Source organism: Eublepharis macularius, chromosome 5 (genome assembly GCF_028583425.1).
Source record: "Eublepharis macularius isolate TG4126 chromosome 5, MPM_Emac_v1.0, whole genome shotgun sequence".
Lineage (NCBI taxonomy): Eukaryota > Metazoa > Chordata > Lepidosauria > Squamata > Eublepharidae > Eublepharis > Eublepharis macularius.
Genome location: NC_072794.1, coordinates 53,973,934 through 53,990,664, shown reverse-complemented (window position 1 = coordinate 53,990,664; position 16,731 = coordinate 53,973,934). Strand labels below are relative to the sequence as shown.

Sequence of the window (16,731 nt, the reverse complement as noted above, 5' to 3'; positions counted from 1 at the left end):
ATCATCATTGCCTGGGAGGGGGGGGCATGTTTTATCAACATACAGATCAGTAAAGCTGAGTGGATGAAAACGAACAGAAGGAATGGAAAACTGGTGAAATTTGTAGATAATCTAATCCTATAAAATATCTCAATTCAAGTTAAAAGAGGAGTGGAATACAGTGCAGTGAAAAAGGCTGGGATAGCGAAGGAACCGAACCGAAGAAAAGCCACTCATCCCTTGCTAGTGCGAGCAGTATGTACACCGAGGCTGGAGCAATTCCAGCGGGGCTATTCGTGTTGGGAGGGGCAGCCGAGTAGGGCAATTACAGCGATCCCACTTTCCCCTTTTGCACCAGGTGGGGTTAAGGCGATCAGCGCTGACAGACCCAGTTAAGCCTCTCCTTTCTGCTTCTTGGGAGCTGCTACTGGTGACGCCGGGAGGGAGCTGCAGCGCCAGCCCTTGCAAGCAGCGAGTTGCGAGAGGGGGAGGAGGAGGTGGGCAAGGGGCTATATATATTGCACATGGAAGGCTGAGGCTCCGCTTGACGAGCACGGGGGAGCCGCTGCTTCCGCTGATACCGTGTTGTAATTTTTTTTTCCAAAAAAGAAACTCAAATTCGTAACAGGGGAGGGGGACAGGAAGAGAGGGCGAGCGCAGGACTCGTTTGCAACAAGCCACCCACCTTCCTGCCCACCCTCCCCAGCTCCCAGGCAGCCTTGGAAACGGCATTTGCGCGGCTCGCAGGGGCTGGTGCAAAGCAAGGCAAGGGCGCGAGTGCGGGAAGAACTGAGCTCGGCAGGGGAACTCGTCAATCGCGGCGCGCAGCGGCCAGGCGTCTCCAAGCCGGATCGTCCGGGGAAGGCAGGGCAGAACTTGGGGCGAGCCGGCGGGGCAGTGCGGTGACCCCGGGAGCTGCTGAGGCTGGGAGGGGTCTGCCCGATCGCCTTGGGCTGCTGGATCTTGCTACTTTATCTCTTTTGGGACGGTGGAAATCCGATTTAAGAGGCAGAGGGTGGGACCCCCTCTTAGCCTTCCCGGGAATCAGAGGCGCCCGCTGTGCTCCGACGGGGACGCTGATGCCGTGGGATTAAGCGAACACTAAACAAACCAGGAAGGATCCCATGGAGGCAACCGAGCCCGAGGGAGCTGCCGTGCCCACGCCGCCCGCTTCGGTCGCCTTCCCCGCGGCCCCGCCTTGCTCTGCCAGCCCTTCCAGTCCCTGAGCGCCTCGGGCTCTCGGCTCCTCCCCACGTGCTTGCTCGGGCTCCGGGGGCCGCTGCCCGCCGGCTGGGGCTGCCCGCCTGCCCACGTGCGACCCCGGCCCAGGGGCTGACCGCCGCCTCCTGCTCAGTGCGCCCGAGCGCGCTCCCGCCGCCTCCTCCATCTCCTGCCGCCGCTGCCTGGGACTCGCCGCCTCCTTCTTCCCCGGTGGATGCCGCCGGGAAGCGGGCGGAGCGCGCAGCCGGGGAGGGGGGCTGCCGCGGCCGCCGGAGTACATGCCAGTGCCCTCGCCTCCGCCTCCGCTTCTTCTCCGCCGCCTCCTGCGTCTCCTGCTCACCAGAATGCTTTACTTCCAGATGGTGATCATGGCCGGGACCGTCATGCTGGCGTATTACTTCGAGTACACCGACACCTTCGCGGTCAACGTGCAGGGCTTCTTCTGCTACGAGAGCGCCTATCGGAAGCCCTACCCGGGCCCGGAGGAGAGCAGCGCCGTGCCCCCCGTGCTCCTCTACTCGCTGGCGGCGGGGGTGCCCGTCTTGGTGGTAAGCCTGGCCAGCTCCCGTGCCCTCCCTTCTCGGGCTGCCTGCCCCCTTTCGCGGCGGGCGTTTGGAAAAATACCTGCCAGGTGTCAACTTGTTGGCGAGGGCTCGTCCGGAGACTGCTGAGGAGCGCTGCGCTGCCCAGGGGAGGACCGACGGAGGGGCGGCGAGGGATGGTGGGCCGGGTTGAGGCAGTTCTTATGTGGCCGTGTTGATTTTACCCCTCGGTCTTGCCACCCCCCTCCCCATTTGCAATGACTTCTTCATCCTCTGCTCGTCCCCATTTCCCTAAGAGGCAGCTCAGTCCGGCTTCAGAGGTACGCCCACCACTAGGACACTAGTCTCCTCTTTAAACTGCGGGACCCTCCTGCTCCTCCAGAGCCATTTTCTGAAAACGGTTACCTGTCCTCAGGTTTCTGTTTTGCCTGAGGCATCCTGAGAGTCCCAGTTCTTCTTGACACATACCCCAGACCTGATCAGTTCTGCCCTCTAAAGCATGTGTTAGTCACATACTGGTGGACAGCATTCTGTGGCCGATAACAGCCACATGATAATGTTTCAGCCAGTAGAAATGACAAACATAGGCACTTGGGACAGTAGATTCCTCTTTAAAATGGAGCAGGCATTGTTCTGGATTTTTGCATTAGTGTATTTTGGGGCTGGGTGAGCGGCAACACTTACAATGCAATCCTATGCAGAGTTACACCAGTCTTAAGTCCATAGAAATCAATGGGCTTAGACTGGAGTAACTCTGTATAGGATTGTGCCATTAATGTGAAGGGCAAGCTGGATCTTTTGACATGGTCTGAGAACTTAATCTGTAAACCATTTAGTCTCTTGCAAGTTGTGTGTGTGGTTAGAGAGACACAGAGAGAGATGTATTCAGCTGGGTTCTTCTATGTGGGGCGAGAAGGAATACCACCAGTGAAACATCTGCCTTTAAGCAGCTCAGCGGACAAGTTGTAATGTCTGCTGACAAAAACATTACCATAATGTAATAATCCCTCACCATATTGAACAGATGACCAGAAAGGGGAGTGTGTGACCATTAAGATAGGGTTATATAGAGATACTCACACACTTATAAAATCAAGATGCTGCACAGAGTTATTCTTGTATCCAGCTCATTGTGATTTTTCTTTCTTGTGGAGGCACTACATGACAATCTTTCAGCATTGAAATTTGCAATTTTACCTAGGAAATCTTAAAATAAAAATCTGCAGTTTTGGATGGAATCTCTTTTGTTATACATTTTCACAATGGTAGCTCTGAAGTTTCATAATGATTTAAAGGTATAGAGGCAACTTGTGCCCTAATCGTGAAATAATTGGAGGGGAGTCAGCACACATTTTTTTCTACAAGTGTTAGAATACACCACTTGATAAAATATGCTGGAGTGGTTTCAGGCCAGAAATAATATGAAATTGGCACATTTTCCGTTGTTGTTTTAAACATGAACACGAAAAATGAGTGGGGTGTGATCCCTTGTCATCTGTTGTTTTTAACTATATAATTGTCTTGTCTTAACTAGAAAATTCAGGTTTTGTTTACATTGCATAATAGCTTAAAAGAATGAAGTGTATCTACCCATCAAAATGTTGTCTATTCATAGTTATGTACAGGTAGGGACAAAACTTGCTATCTTTTTGGGAAAGGAGAAAGCGAGTTTCTAGAATGTATCATTATGTTCAAATCATAGGGTTTAGGATGCAATCTTCTTCATGAGATGCATGAAATGGGACTGTTGGCAGGCATACATAGTAGAAACCTCTGTTGACACCATCAACAAAACAGAGTTTGCTTATTGAATCCTTTAAATCAATTTCCTTGTAAGAACATTGTGCCAAGTCATGTGTGCTTTGTCTTGACAGAAAATACATTTGTATCAGTTGGGGGCTGTATTGCTCACTACACACAACTCTCTTGAACTCAGTGCGATTCGTGCAAGTTCAGTAATGACCCAGCGGTATATGGGATGGATGTGTGCTCCCTGTACAACAATTTACAAATCTATTTGTGAATATATATTGTTATGCACATGCCATTTCCCCAAATTGTGAGAAGTCCCTGAGGCTAGTGCTTACCTGGTTGTTCTCTTTGGACAAGAGTGCACCAGAGACTTATGTCATTTTTGTAATATTTGCTTTGTGTACAAATATACAGGTAAAGCACAGTTGGAGGCACAGAAACACTCCTACAGGGTAGCAGCTCTGCCACATGGGTGGGGGGAAGAGAGATTCTGTACCTTCAGGTGCTTCATCCAACCCCAGCATCTTTTCTTCGCGTCTCCTTCAGCATCTAAAGCTGTGCTTCCTTTTTACACGGACACTCATCTGCTTCTCCTTTTAGCTAGGTGGGAAGCACACACCTTCCAAACCTTGATGGACACCTGAATGAAACCAGTTCTTGACACTCAAGGCCCATCAAGGAGATGCCTATGCTGGGTGCTTCTCTGTTCTGTAAGATACACTGGACCTCAGTACTCAGAGGCCAAGCCCGTAATCTTCCAACTAAGGACATGCTTCATCCATCCAATAAAGGGGAATCTAGGTCCATAAAAGCTAATGCCACAACAAATATCCTCATTCCCCCATTCCAAAGTGCTTTGGGAAGAAAGGAATTTGAAAACAACTTTGTTCTTACGTTTCCCTCTATGGGGCTTCCGGAGGAGTTCAGAATTTTTTATTTATTTAAAGCATTTATATTCCACCTTTTGTCAGACTCAAGGTGGAAAACAGTCTAGCAACAACTTGAAAGATACTATGTATATTTCTCTTCTGTTGCAAAGCTGTGGGATTGTTACCCCAGGCTAACGATTGTCAGATATCATTGGAGGCTCAAAACTGTATTCAGTGAATTCTGTACAATCACATGTAAAACAGAGATGATTGGTGTAAGCTTAGAAGGGAGATCCAAAGTTTAAGAAATGCTGTAATAGCAAGAGACGTCTCTACTGTTTCAGGTGTTTCCCGTATAATTTAACTGTACAGGTGATCCCATAATTTGTCTCTTTGATAGCTTCTGTACTGATGATAGAAGTGAAGCCCCAGGAGAAAAATGGAAGCATTTGGGAAAAGTTTTTTCCCAGGGCTTTTTGGGGGAGCGCTGAAAAAATTCCTGATACACTTTTTCAGTTAAGTGCTTTTTAATGGAAAAATAAGGAAATTTGGGGGGACCACTGAAAAAACTTCTATCAAATATGTTGTTTTTTCTGTTGGAATGAGTTAAGTGTCCTAAGATAGCATGGAGTGGAACAATTTGCAGTTCTGTCTTGCTTTTGCATTCAGTGTCTTTGCTATTTGCCTTATAGAAATCTAAGGCATTTATACTGTTATAATCCATAAATATACCAGTTACTACAATTTTATATGCCAAGTAATGATTCATTCTATGTTGTGAAAGTAGCAAAAGAGGTTTAAGTTTGATGTGAAAGTAAGTATTGCTCTGTTTCCAAGTTAAATATTAATAATATGCTTTTATTTTATGTTTTGCCACAGTTCAGGCTTGAGCTTTCTCAGTAACTGCCAAATGCCCCTGGAACAGCCTCCTGAAAGAGATGGGGGGGGGGGTGATCCTCCCTTCCTAGATTTCCAGCAAGGATGCAAAATAGGGCTGTGTGAAAAGTTTTTGAGGCAGCCTGTGCCTGGGCAAAGGGGAACTGCCCAACTGTTGTTTTCAGTCTTGGGTTTGGTTGTTTTAATGTTTTGTTAAATTGTTTTGGATTGCTTTTAAATTTTTATTACCTGCCTTGGGTCCTGGAATGCCTGGAAGAAACGAAGACAGATAAATATTTTAAATAAATAGAGGTCACCCACTGATGGAGGGCAGTGGTGGCAGATACAGTAGGAGATGGAATCAAGATTCAGAAGGATCTTGACAGACTGGAAAGCTGGGCTAAGACTAACAAAATGAGTTTTAACATATAAATGTAAAGTTCTGCATTTAGGTAGATCATATATTGTACATGAGTCACCAGTGTGAAGCTGTAGCTAAAAAGGCAAATGCTATTTTGGGTTGTATCAAGAGAAGTTATGGTGTCACTTTGCTCTGGTTAGGCCTCATTTGGAGTACTGTGTTCAGTTTTGGGCACCACACTTTAAGAAGAATGCTGACAAGCTGGAACTTATCTAAAGGAGGGCAACAAAGATGGTGAGGGGTCTGGATACCAAGGCCTTTATGGCACGGGCAATTTTTGCCATGTTTGGCCCCATACCTCTTTGAGTTTTCTTTGGAATTCTGGACAATTAACTCCCCCTTCAGATATCAATGTGGCATTTCAAAGGTTCTCTTCCAAGTTTTCTGCCTGCACATTTTCTGCGTGGGGAGAAAACTCAGAACCCTTGAAATGCCATATTGAAATCTGAAGTGGGGAGTTAATCGACTGGAATTTGGAAGAAAACCTGAAGAGGTATGGAGCCAAATGTGGCAAAAATTGCCAAAGTCCTTTGAGGAAAGGCTGAAGAAACTGGGTATGTTTAACCTGGAGAGGAAACAACTGAGAGGTGATATTCAAGTATTTGAAGGGCTGTCATACAGGGGATGGAGTGGAGCTGTTTTCTTTTAACTCAGAGGGTTGGACCATGACCAACGAGTTAAAATTAAAAGAGATTTTGGCTAAACATTAGGAAGAACTTACTGGAAAAAATGGATCCTTCGTGGAACAGGCTTCCTCAGGAGGTTTGTAGGCTCTCCTTTGGAGGTTTTTAAGTAGAGGCTAGATGGCCATCTGACAGCATCTAGTTTTTCTTCACCTTTTGGGAGTTTCCAATCATAGTGCAACTGGGGAGATAGTTCCACACTGCAGGATTTTATGGGGTTCAGTTTTTGGTGCCCCCCTTTTAGCACTGAAGCAATGGCCCCCATCAACCCCCATTGGCTTATACAGTTACTGCCCCCAGGCCCACCAGTGAACCATACCTTTCATACGTGTCTGTCCTTTTGATCAGTTAGCTGCTTTCCCAAGTTGACGGGTTGTTTTGATTGACTATGCTGTCCTTCATTCCATTTTTGAATAATGGACAGAATTCAGCATAGCTATGATTATGGCTGATTGCAGGGCTAAGGAATGTTGTTTTGGAAAATTACTGTTGAGTTTCTTCAAAGTACACTCCCCCGCCCCCCGCGCAGAAATAGGTTAGAATTCTTAATAGTACTTTATTTTAAGGCTCTCAAAGGTTGTGATAATTAGTTATATTAAGTAATAAGCAGTGTTAGTGTTAACCATTGTTTCTCTCTCTCTTTATTATTACTAGAATAACAAATAGAAATAGGTTGCTTATTCTGGAAAAATATTCAACAGCTATTTTAATATCCATAAAAGTCATGACTCTGGTATTTTGTATTTTAATAATCCTTGTAGCACACAGTTTCACATCTGCTTGTCCTCTTCCTCTCCATTTTTTCTGTACCCCCCTTTTTGCTTTAATAATAACAGAGCACACTTCTGAGTCTGGAAGGAGGAAGAGGCAGCATGCCAGTGACTGTGTGATCGATCCCCTGTGGCTTTGCTCCCACTCTGGTGACCTGCCTCACGCCACCCCCACCACAGCCGCACTGAGCTGGAGCTGGGGGAGACTGACCCAGTCCCAACTTTACCCCCTGCCCCCCCCATGCTAGTGCTCTGAGCAGAAGTGGTGCCCTGTGCTGTCCCCCTCATGTTGAGCTTAGTGATGACTATGCTTGGATTTTGGTGCTGATAGGCAGGACAAGGAGGCGCAGAGGGCAGACAGCTGGGCAGAGTCCAAATCAAGAGTCCAGGCGGTCTTGCCCTGGATTAACAGACTACTCTGCTGAATTTCTGTAGTACTGCCTGACAGTGGGACAGACTTCCAAATAAATCTGCACACCTGTGTTTGACACCAACGAACGTTGCTGTTGCTGCAGGCTCCTTGCCGCCATCAGTGCAGATGCCTTTGCTCCAAGCCCCACTGTCATTGCAGGGGATTTTGGATTGTGCCTGGCAGGGGCTCTTTGGTATTAATTACCATTATCACTTGCAGTTTGCACTGGTTGATAGTCAGCTTCAACCAGCACACCTGGAGAGGGAAGGAAAGAGCTGTACCCTTACTAAGCTACCTTCAGCAACTTCCTTCCTGTCTGTGAACAAGCACTTGCCTTCCACCCACCACCACCAGCAGCTTTAGATATCTGCCTTTGGCAGCTCCAGAGAAGGTGACTGGAGAGTTTTTTTCTCTTGCTCAGTGCTATGGAGGCCAAAATATTTGCAGGGGCATGTGGAGGGGGGGTGGGAAAGGAGATTCTATGCAGTGAACACAATGCTTGAAAATGGGCATACTCTTAAAAGGAATGTTCCTTGAGGCAGTGAGGAGAAGGTTGGCTGCTTGTTTCCAACATTCTGATTGGCCATTGCTGCTATTAGCGCATGTGTTGATATATTGCTGGCATGCAATTTTTAAAAAAATGTTTACTACCCACCACAAAGCAAAGAGGAATGGCATAGCCATTACAGACAGGAAAAGAAAACAAGATGAAAAACATTGGGGGGAAACGGGTTTGATAAAGAGTGGGGAAAAAACAAAAGAAAATTCAGGACAGCAAGGGATTATTAATGACGGGAAACGAGGGGGGGGCGGGAACAGTAATGAAGGGAAAAGAAACCAGCCCATTAAGGCTGTCTTTGAAGATGCTAAGTAATATATATATTTTAAACACACGAATACAGAGATTGGGACTTTGCCCCATATATTCATGCTCTGAGTTTGGGATCCAAAATTACAACAATTTAAATAATTAATTGAACATTTCTCAACACAGCACTGAAAAATCTTTGGGAAAGAGTTAACATTTTGATTGATTAATGTTTGATATGACTTAATGCATATTCTGCCATGGCTTGTGGAATCAAGGTGGGCTGTGACATATTTGAGAAGGAAAAAAAATGCGTCACCCGTAAGGAGAGAGTGATGAATTAGTGGAGGAGGCGCTAAAAATGATTCTCTTGCTGGCTCTCCCTGTCTTCCTTCTTGCTTGCATTTTTGTCCATAGGGGGATATTGTCCAGTGAGTGCTGTTAACCAATTTCAAAAAGAGTGGCGGAATGTTAGGCAGAGAAGGCCCTTTTCTATAGATGCGAAGTTTTATCCTTTTAGGGTTTCTCAGGACCAAACTGTGTGCTTTGCATTGTACCCAGAAGACTGTCAGAAGAAGCCAGCGCAGGCTGAGCAGAGTAAGGAACTGAGAATTTTCTTTAGAGATTGAAGTACTTAATATCCAAAGGTCACAATATGTCAAGGTATTTTTAGAACTTCTATTATGTCTTGAAATCTCTTTAAATATGCTCTTGCTGGATTTTTCTTTTCTAAAAAAAATCTGAATAGTAGTAATCTGAATAGTAGTATAGAAATGGAAGTTTTGCGTATAGAGCCATTTATGACGTTTTCCACAGGCTTTTTTTCTCTGCTCAGTCGGGCTGGTTGCTTTTATAGCTGTGTTAAGATAGCTAGGAAAGCATAACAGCCTTATCGTTTCGTATCTGGTTAAAATAATTTGTAACCCTGCCCTCTCCCACTGGTTTCAAGATTTTAAAAAATTGCTGTCTTTTACTGGTCTTACAGCATTGCTTTACTAACCTTGGAAAGAATTATGTGAATTAAAGTCTTACAGTATCTGTGTACTGTTTGTAGCCTATCTAACATGAAAATATTATTCAAACAATCATAAACTTTATGACTTTTAGAAAGGTATAACTGTTTAAAGGGTTTAGAAGGGTGTAACTCTGTTTAGGATTGTACTGTCAGAGGGTTATTAGTCCGTACTAGTACAGCAGCTGGAGAAAAACAGGTGCAGGTGTCCTTGCATCTATGAAGCTCACCTTGCTCCATTGCCTGTCACTCAGCTTAACCAGCCTCACAGGGTTGTTGTGAGGATAAAATGGAGGAAGAGATGAACCACCATGTTTTCCTTTAGCTACTTTGAAGTTAAAAATGTAATGGACAGGCAGATAAAACTACAGAAAAAGAAGCCAAAACTGACTTGTATCCATTACATTCTATGGATTTAAGGCTCCTCAAGTATTTTTTGAGTAGGGCAGGCAATTTCTGCTGAATCCCTCTCTCCCTTCACACCTCTACTTTGCTGAGGAGTAGCAGTCACCCAGATCATTTCAGGGGGCTCAGTGAGCAGTAGTAGGATAGGGAATTGGCAGAACTTGCTGCCCCTGCACCGTGAGTGCTGGCCTTTGGAGGCTGCCACGAAAGGCTTCGTAAAAAAGCCCCTCTATTTCCCTTCTATCTTAAATGCTATTGGACTTTTAATGCAGTACCAAGAAAGCACATACATAGCCTGAGATGGTGATAGCACAATGATCTTACTGCTTCTCTTGGTGTCAGGCTATGGATATGGCAGACAGGTCTCTGTACCATTGCAATAAGAAGTCCAAGCTCTTGATTAAATGGTTTTATTCAGAAATCCAATCATTTCCATATATATGTCCATAGAATTACTCAGAGGCAAGAAAGCATCTAAGCAGCACACACTTCCTTGATAGGAATAGAAACTTGAAGAAAGTACAGCTCTAAATATTCAATCATTTCCCCCTCCCACTTAGACCACAGGTTTGCGCGGGAAAGGGTCTGGGAATTTCCTCTAGGGTTTATACATCAGCCTAGACAGGACAAAATGCATAAGAGTAAACGGTAACATTTTAGATAGTGCAAGATCACTTCTGTGAGCTTCAGAGGAAAGAGATAAGACAATTGTGTTCTCAGGCTGATTGAGAAATGAAAGTGATGGTTAGAGCATTTGCAAAATAAAATTAAGGCACAGCATTACCACCTAGAACAATGACATGGATGTAGAGGTACAGACATGACACTTGGGCTTCTGGGCTTTTGCTGCTGCTGCTGCTGCTGCTGCTACTGCTACTACTACTACTACTACTACTACTAGTAGTAGTAGTAGTAGTACTAGTAGTAGTAGTACTGAATGCCCAAGAATTTCATATACGTTATTCTAAAAATCCTTACAATAACAGTGTGAGGTCAGTGATCGTTTCCTCAAAATATAGGCTGGGAGAAGTGGATTGTGGTTGTAGAAATGGTTGCTGACCTAAAGTCACCTGGGCTGATTCCACGTGAGGGTTCCCCCACCCCCATGTTGGTCTTGTTTCCAGTGTTGTTGTTGTTCATTTGACACTGGCAGCAGAGATTCTGCACCACACAAGGTACTCCAATTTTTCACCCTTGTTAACTGTGGATTGCATTCCCACCCCTCCCCCACCTTTAAAAAAATGGGGCATGTGTAGCACTACTCAATAGCATAATTTTGTGTTGTTTTTTAAGTGAGCATTTCCATAATGCTGCTCCAGGATAATGCAATACACGAATCCTTTGGTAATGCTAATTACTGGAAGGTACTGGGTATCCTATACTGTGCTTGGAGGGGAGGAAAGAGTATTTCAGGAACTTTTCAAATGCTACTTGAAAGAGCACAGAAAAACACTTGCCACTTGTATTGTCCTAGTGTAGTAAGAATAGTCCTGGTAGCTGTTTTTTTTAATCCAAAACACATCTCTTGGGATCCAGTTACAGGCTCCCCACTTAATCACATGACCTTAGAGGACACTGCATGAGCAACCAAGATTAGCTTAGCATTGGTTGTTACCCAAGGATGTACATTTTTCAGTAAATAGTTGTAAGGCACAGCTTCAGTCTTATGAAGACAGGAAGAACCAAGACAATCTCATATTTCTGGTTTTCATTTTAATTACTGTGTTATTTTGTTTTATTCTAGTTCTCATTGTTTTATTCTACAGTTTTCAAGCTGCCATGAAAAAATGTATGTGGTGGGATATAAATATTTCAACTAAATAAATAAAACAATTACTTTCTTGAACAGAATAGTAGTGATGCCATCTTACAATGCAGGTTTTGTTCTGTGTTCAGAGCTTGCAATCTTTTCTGCCTTTTCTTAAAACTTCTTTATATATTTATATCCCATTTTTCTCCCCAAAACAGCTCACAACATTGTTTTCCCCACCATTTTACACTCACAGCAACAATCATGTGAGGAAGGTTGGGCTGCAAGAGAGTGACTAGCCCAAGAGTCACGCAGCACACTTCGTGGTTGAATGGGTCTCCCGGGTCTCAGTCTTGGGTTCCCAGATCCTAGAACAACACTAACCACTGCATCATGCTGCTTCTCTTACTGAACACATTAATGTTCATTGAATTATGTACGTATGTGCCGCCAAGAAACAACCAACACATGGTGACCCCAGCAAGGGGCTTTCAAGGCAAGTGAGAGGCAGAGGTGGTTTGCCATTCCCTTCCTCTGCAGTTTTCCTTGGTGGTCTCCCATCCAAGTACTGAGCCAGCTTAGCTTCTAAGATCTGACAGGACTGGGCTGCCTTCCTTCCCATACATTGACTTAAGACCCATTTATTTTGGCAGGCTTGTATTCCATGTAATGTTTTATTGAAGTTTTGACTCTAAGGAAAAGGAATATTGCAATCTTTATGATTCTAGAAAATGCCCACTGACATAAATGAGAGTATTCTCAAAATGATTCTGTTGATTTCAGGAGGTTTTACAGTACAAACCTAAGCAAAATCACACCCTGCTAAGCTCATTACCTTCAGTGTAACTCTGTTTAGGATTGCACTGTTAATGTGTCTCAGGCAGTGTATGATGCGCAGGCAAAATATAATGTAAGAGTAGTTATTTCAGCATTAAGTGATGACTCACACATATGAAGCCGTGATCATGGATTAAATGTCATAGTCAGATCTTTCATATCACCTCACATTATTTGACACAGAGGTTTTTTTTAAATGGAGGCTGTTCATAACTTTAGCTGAGAGTTGGTAGATAGGTTATCGAATGATACACAAGCATGTGTCAATCAGCCATTATTTTTGTGCACTGCAATGTGTCTTTTTCATGGCATGTCAGGTTTCAGCTGGACTGAATATTTTCACTAATGTGTTTAGGATCAGGATGCCAATCAATATTACTTCTGCCAAATGGGCTCGAGAAATGTTAATGACAGGCAAATTGATTCTTTTTATAGCCTTTCCCAGCTTGTTGTGCCAGCCTGTAAACTGAGAGTAGAGTTTGCCAACACTGATACTATGCTAACGTTGTAGGTACATAAGTCAGTCCACTATTTAGGATAAGGTTTATTAGTGTTGTGTAAGTGTGAAGAGCATGCTGAGTATCCATGGTATGAGCTGAAGGATCCATATAGCATGCTTTTAAATGAATGGGCACCATAAAATACAATATATTTCTGTACAACAGATCAGTGTATAACCAAACTAAAGAAAACTGGAGGTTTATCAAGTTCTAACCATGATTGTTTTTCAGGAGTAAATACAGTGTAGCCTTCAAGTACTTCTTCTATTCAAAAGGATAACTTGATTAGCTGAAAAGAATGAGTTCACCATGAACTAGTGTTGTGTATTGGTTAGAGTGTTGGACTAGAATCTGGGAGACCCACTCTGTCCTAGAAGCATGCTAGGTGACCTTGGGTCAATTATATACCTTTGGCCTAACCTACCTCAGAGAGGTCATTGTGATAAAATGGAAAATGATATAAGCTGCTTTGAGCCCCCATTGAAGAGAAAGGTTGGGTATCTATTAAGTAACTAAGTAAATGATAAAGTGATTGGTTTTATGTTTCATTCATGCATTTACCTAGTCTCACAGAGCCCTGTATTCATACAGCTAGAGTAGGATGCTCAGCTTCTTAAATCTTTAGCTACTCAGCAACTGGTCTATTCGTGCCCTTCTCCAAGGAGTACTGGAGTGCCCAAGAGGGCTCATTATCCTAGATGTTTTGCGGCTGGGAGAGAACACAGGCTCAAGAAAGGAATTGCTTCACTAGGAGAGAAAGTTTTTCACCAAATATGTGATAGATATGCCATCTATAATTATGTTCCACTTAATAATAGACACAATTATCTTGCATGGTAGACATTGCACAAGGGGTGCTAGTTCATTGTCCCTGAGATAAACTTAAGGTATTTTGCTGACTAAGGGCCAAGCTACAAGTGACGAATGACACAGGTTGGACACTTGTCAGCTTCCCTCAAGTTTTGATGGGAAATGTAGGCAGCTTGGCAGAATGTTGGACAAGTGACAGTTGAAAAGTCCATTGGACAGCAGTCGAAGAGCCAAGCTGCAAGACCAGGATGCCTACATTTCCCATCAAAACTTGAGGGAAGCTGACAAGTGTCCAACCTGTGTCATTCGTCACTTGTAGCTTGGCCCTAAGAGGCCGAGGTGGGTTATGAGAATAAGGGGCTATCAAGTGCTCCAAGCCTGATGAAATCCTGATGGGCACAAAGATGTTTCAGATGCAGCTTCTTTCGGAAACCTGCCTACATTGTTCTTGTCTCTTCGACACACCCTTCTGTTATCCATTTATACTAAGGAAATGATGTTTGGGAGATGTGTGCTAACCTGAAATTTACATATTAATTGAGTTTTAGTTCAAGTTAATTAGTTTTAATATCTACCCAGGGGCAGCACAAGGGTTTACCACGCTCGCGGCTGGCCGGGTGCCCCTGCGTGCGCGCACCAGCCCGTGTGATGACATCACGCGTGATGTCATCACGGGAGCGCACGCGCCACCGCCGGCCCGATTGCTGCGGCGGGCGGCCTCCGAGCTCTCCCGCTCGGTTGCCTGCGCCGCCGCAGATGCCTGCCCACGGTGGCTGCGCCTGGCCAGGGGCTTGTGCTGGCGGCGGCAGCGGCGTGGGGTGGGAGGAATAGGAGGCTGGTGCTTTGTGGCGCGCGCTCCCGTGTGCCGCACCTCCTCCGGCACTCCCTCCGGCACCCCGCGCCTGCGGCCACCGCCTACCTGGCCTCAATAGGCCCGCCGCCCCTGTATCTACCTCTCACGGGAACCAGTGCTTAGATTGCTGCAATTGGCTGAGGAAGCCATGTGGGTCATGAGGTCACTAGCACAACTTCTGTGTGACTTGCCTTATTCTCTTGGTTCATCACTGAGCAACCTCTGACTATATACATTTCAGTGGAAGCTGCAAGTCTCCTTTGCTTGCCTTAGTGATCAGCATCTAGCGATAGTAGATAGTCTCTAGATACTGAAGGCATCTAAGTTGTGTTTATTGTCTCTAAATATGAACTTTAAAAATTATATCTTTTATCATAGTTAATGTGCATGCATCTGAAAGTACTGACAGCGTTCTCGAAATTCTTGCTTAACTACCATCTTTTGTGTAACTGTGTGGTTCTACCATAGAAAGGAATGGAGACAGACCCTTCTCTGTCACAATTAACAAGATACCTAATGTCCTCCTAGAGCATCCTCTCCTATTTACAGGTTCCTGACAACCTGTGCATCAAAAAAATTGGCATGTGAGGCTTAAGGTCTGACTCAGCCTCGGATTACTAAGAGCTTCTTTATGCACAACACAGCAATGGTGTTTATCATGACTAATATTCGGGGCCATATGCCAAGGAGCCCTTAGTTCCCCAGCACATGCCACCTATGTGCTGGGAGAGCATATGTACCCTTTGCATTGCTGTGTTTAGTGCAGGAATTGTACTGCAGTAAACATAATAATAATTGCCTTTATTGTGCTTACCTGATAGAAGCGAATCTGAGCTCAGGTGGTTAAAAGAGAGAGGGAGAAAGACTAAATCAAACTCTTTCATATCTGATTTTTGCTTTTTTAATTATATTTTATTCAAAAAACATGGGTTTTTTTGGAAACTGCCTTTGGAGTCTTTTGGGTTGGAAGGCAGTCTATAAACACAGGAAATAAGTACTCCGTTCACTAGATTACTTTGTGACAAGGTATTTTTTCCGTTTGATTTTAGTGAGGTAAAGACTTTGGTCCAGTCCTGGAAATGCACTGTGTCTGTAACCTGTATCCAGTTTGTATCTTGCTTTGCCACAGCTAAGATGCTGCCCATCCGCAACATTTACATAGTATTGTTCTTCCAGAACTGTACTAGCTTTTCTGAATCTCTATTAAGTTTCAGCTGCCAAGAATGTATACATAAAGCAGTCCACCACACTGCATCACGGCAAGGGTCAGGCACCTGTACTGAAATGCCTGTGGTTAGTGTTAGGTTTGTTGGGAGGACGGGACGTGGGCCTTATTCTGAAGCTAGAAAGTCATGGAGCACAGTTCACTTATGTAGAATTAAGGTCCATTGACATCAGTGCGACTTTTCAAAGAATGCTTTTAGAATTATGGTGCAGTTCTTGACATTTATTGACTGGAACTAGGTGTCCTTTAAATCAGTCTAACTTGATTCAACAACATGTAATAGGACTAAGATGTAAGCATGATTCTGAACTATAGATCTGTGGCCGAAGCTGCAAGTGGAAGAGAGAGCTCTATAGGTTTTTCTGCCTGATTGTCAAGTCTTATTTTTTTACTTTATATATTCATTAATTTAATTATGTTATATATATATTCAGAACATTTAAGCCAGTCTAGATTTCAAGCTATTGTATAGTTTAAGTGTATTTATAATGTCTTCTCCAAACTAAGCGTAGTGGATTTCCTCTAATGTATCAGGACCAGACTGGAAACATTTATGGATACTGTTACCACAGTTTTTGTCTTTCTGGAAAACACATTTAAAGGAAATTATTTAAATATTGATGATTATAACTTTTATCTAGCGATCTACAGCATTGGTGTCTGTTGGGGTTCCTTAGAATCTTACCAGGGATTCATCAATGAAAAGTAATGGAGAACAAGTTTCTGTGAAAGACAGTTGTCTTTTGCTGCAATGGACAGCCATCGGAGAGTGGGACATTGTAATAATATAACAATAACTGTGCTTCTTTCCATTCTTCTAGACAGATTAGTGCCCCACTCAGAGCAGTGAACAATGTTATTATCCCCACAATACAACTGGGGAGCTGGGGCTGAGGTGTGGCTTACCCAAGGCCACCTACTGAGCTCGTGGCAGTAGTGGGATTTGAATCTGCACACTGCTGATTTGCAACCCAACCACTTAATGACTATGCATGTAGGATGACAG

The 16,731-nt window shown here is 44.2% G+C and overlaps 1 protein-coding gene across 1 annotated transcript in view; it reads left to right on the top strand.

Annotated features, from left to right (window-relative positions):
• Window positions 1-1,478: 1,478 nt before the first annotated feature.
• The window catches only part of PLPPR5 (phospholipid phosphatase related 5), a 110,100-nt gene continuing 94,847 nt past the window's right edge, over window positions 1,479-16,731 (top strand). Inside the window, exon 1 of the mRNA XM_054980358.1 lies at window positions 1,479-1,748. Coding sequence (XP_054836333.1) covers window positions 1,479-1,748 — 270 coding nt within the window. The remainder of the gene's footprint in view (window positions 1,749-16,731) is intronic.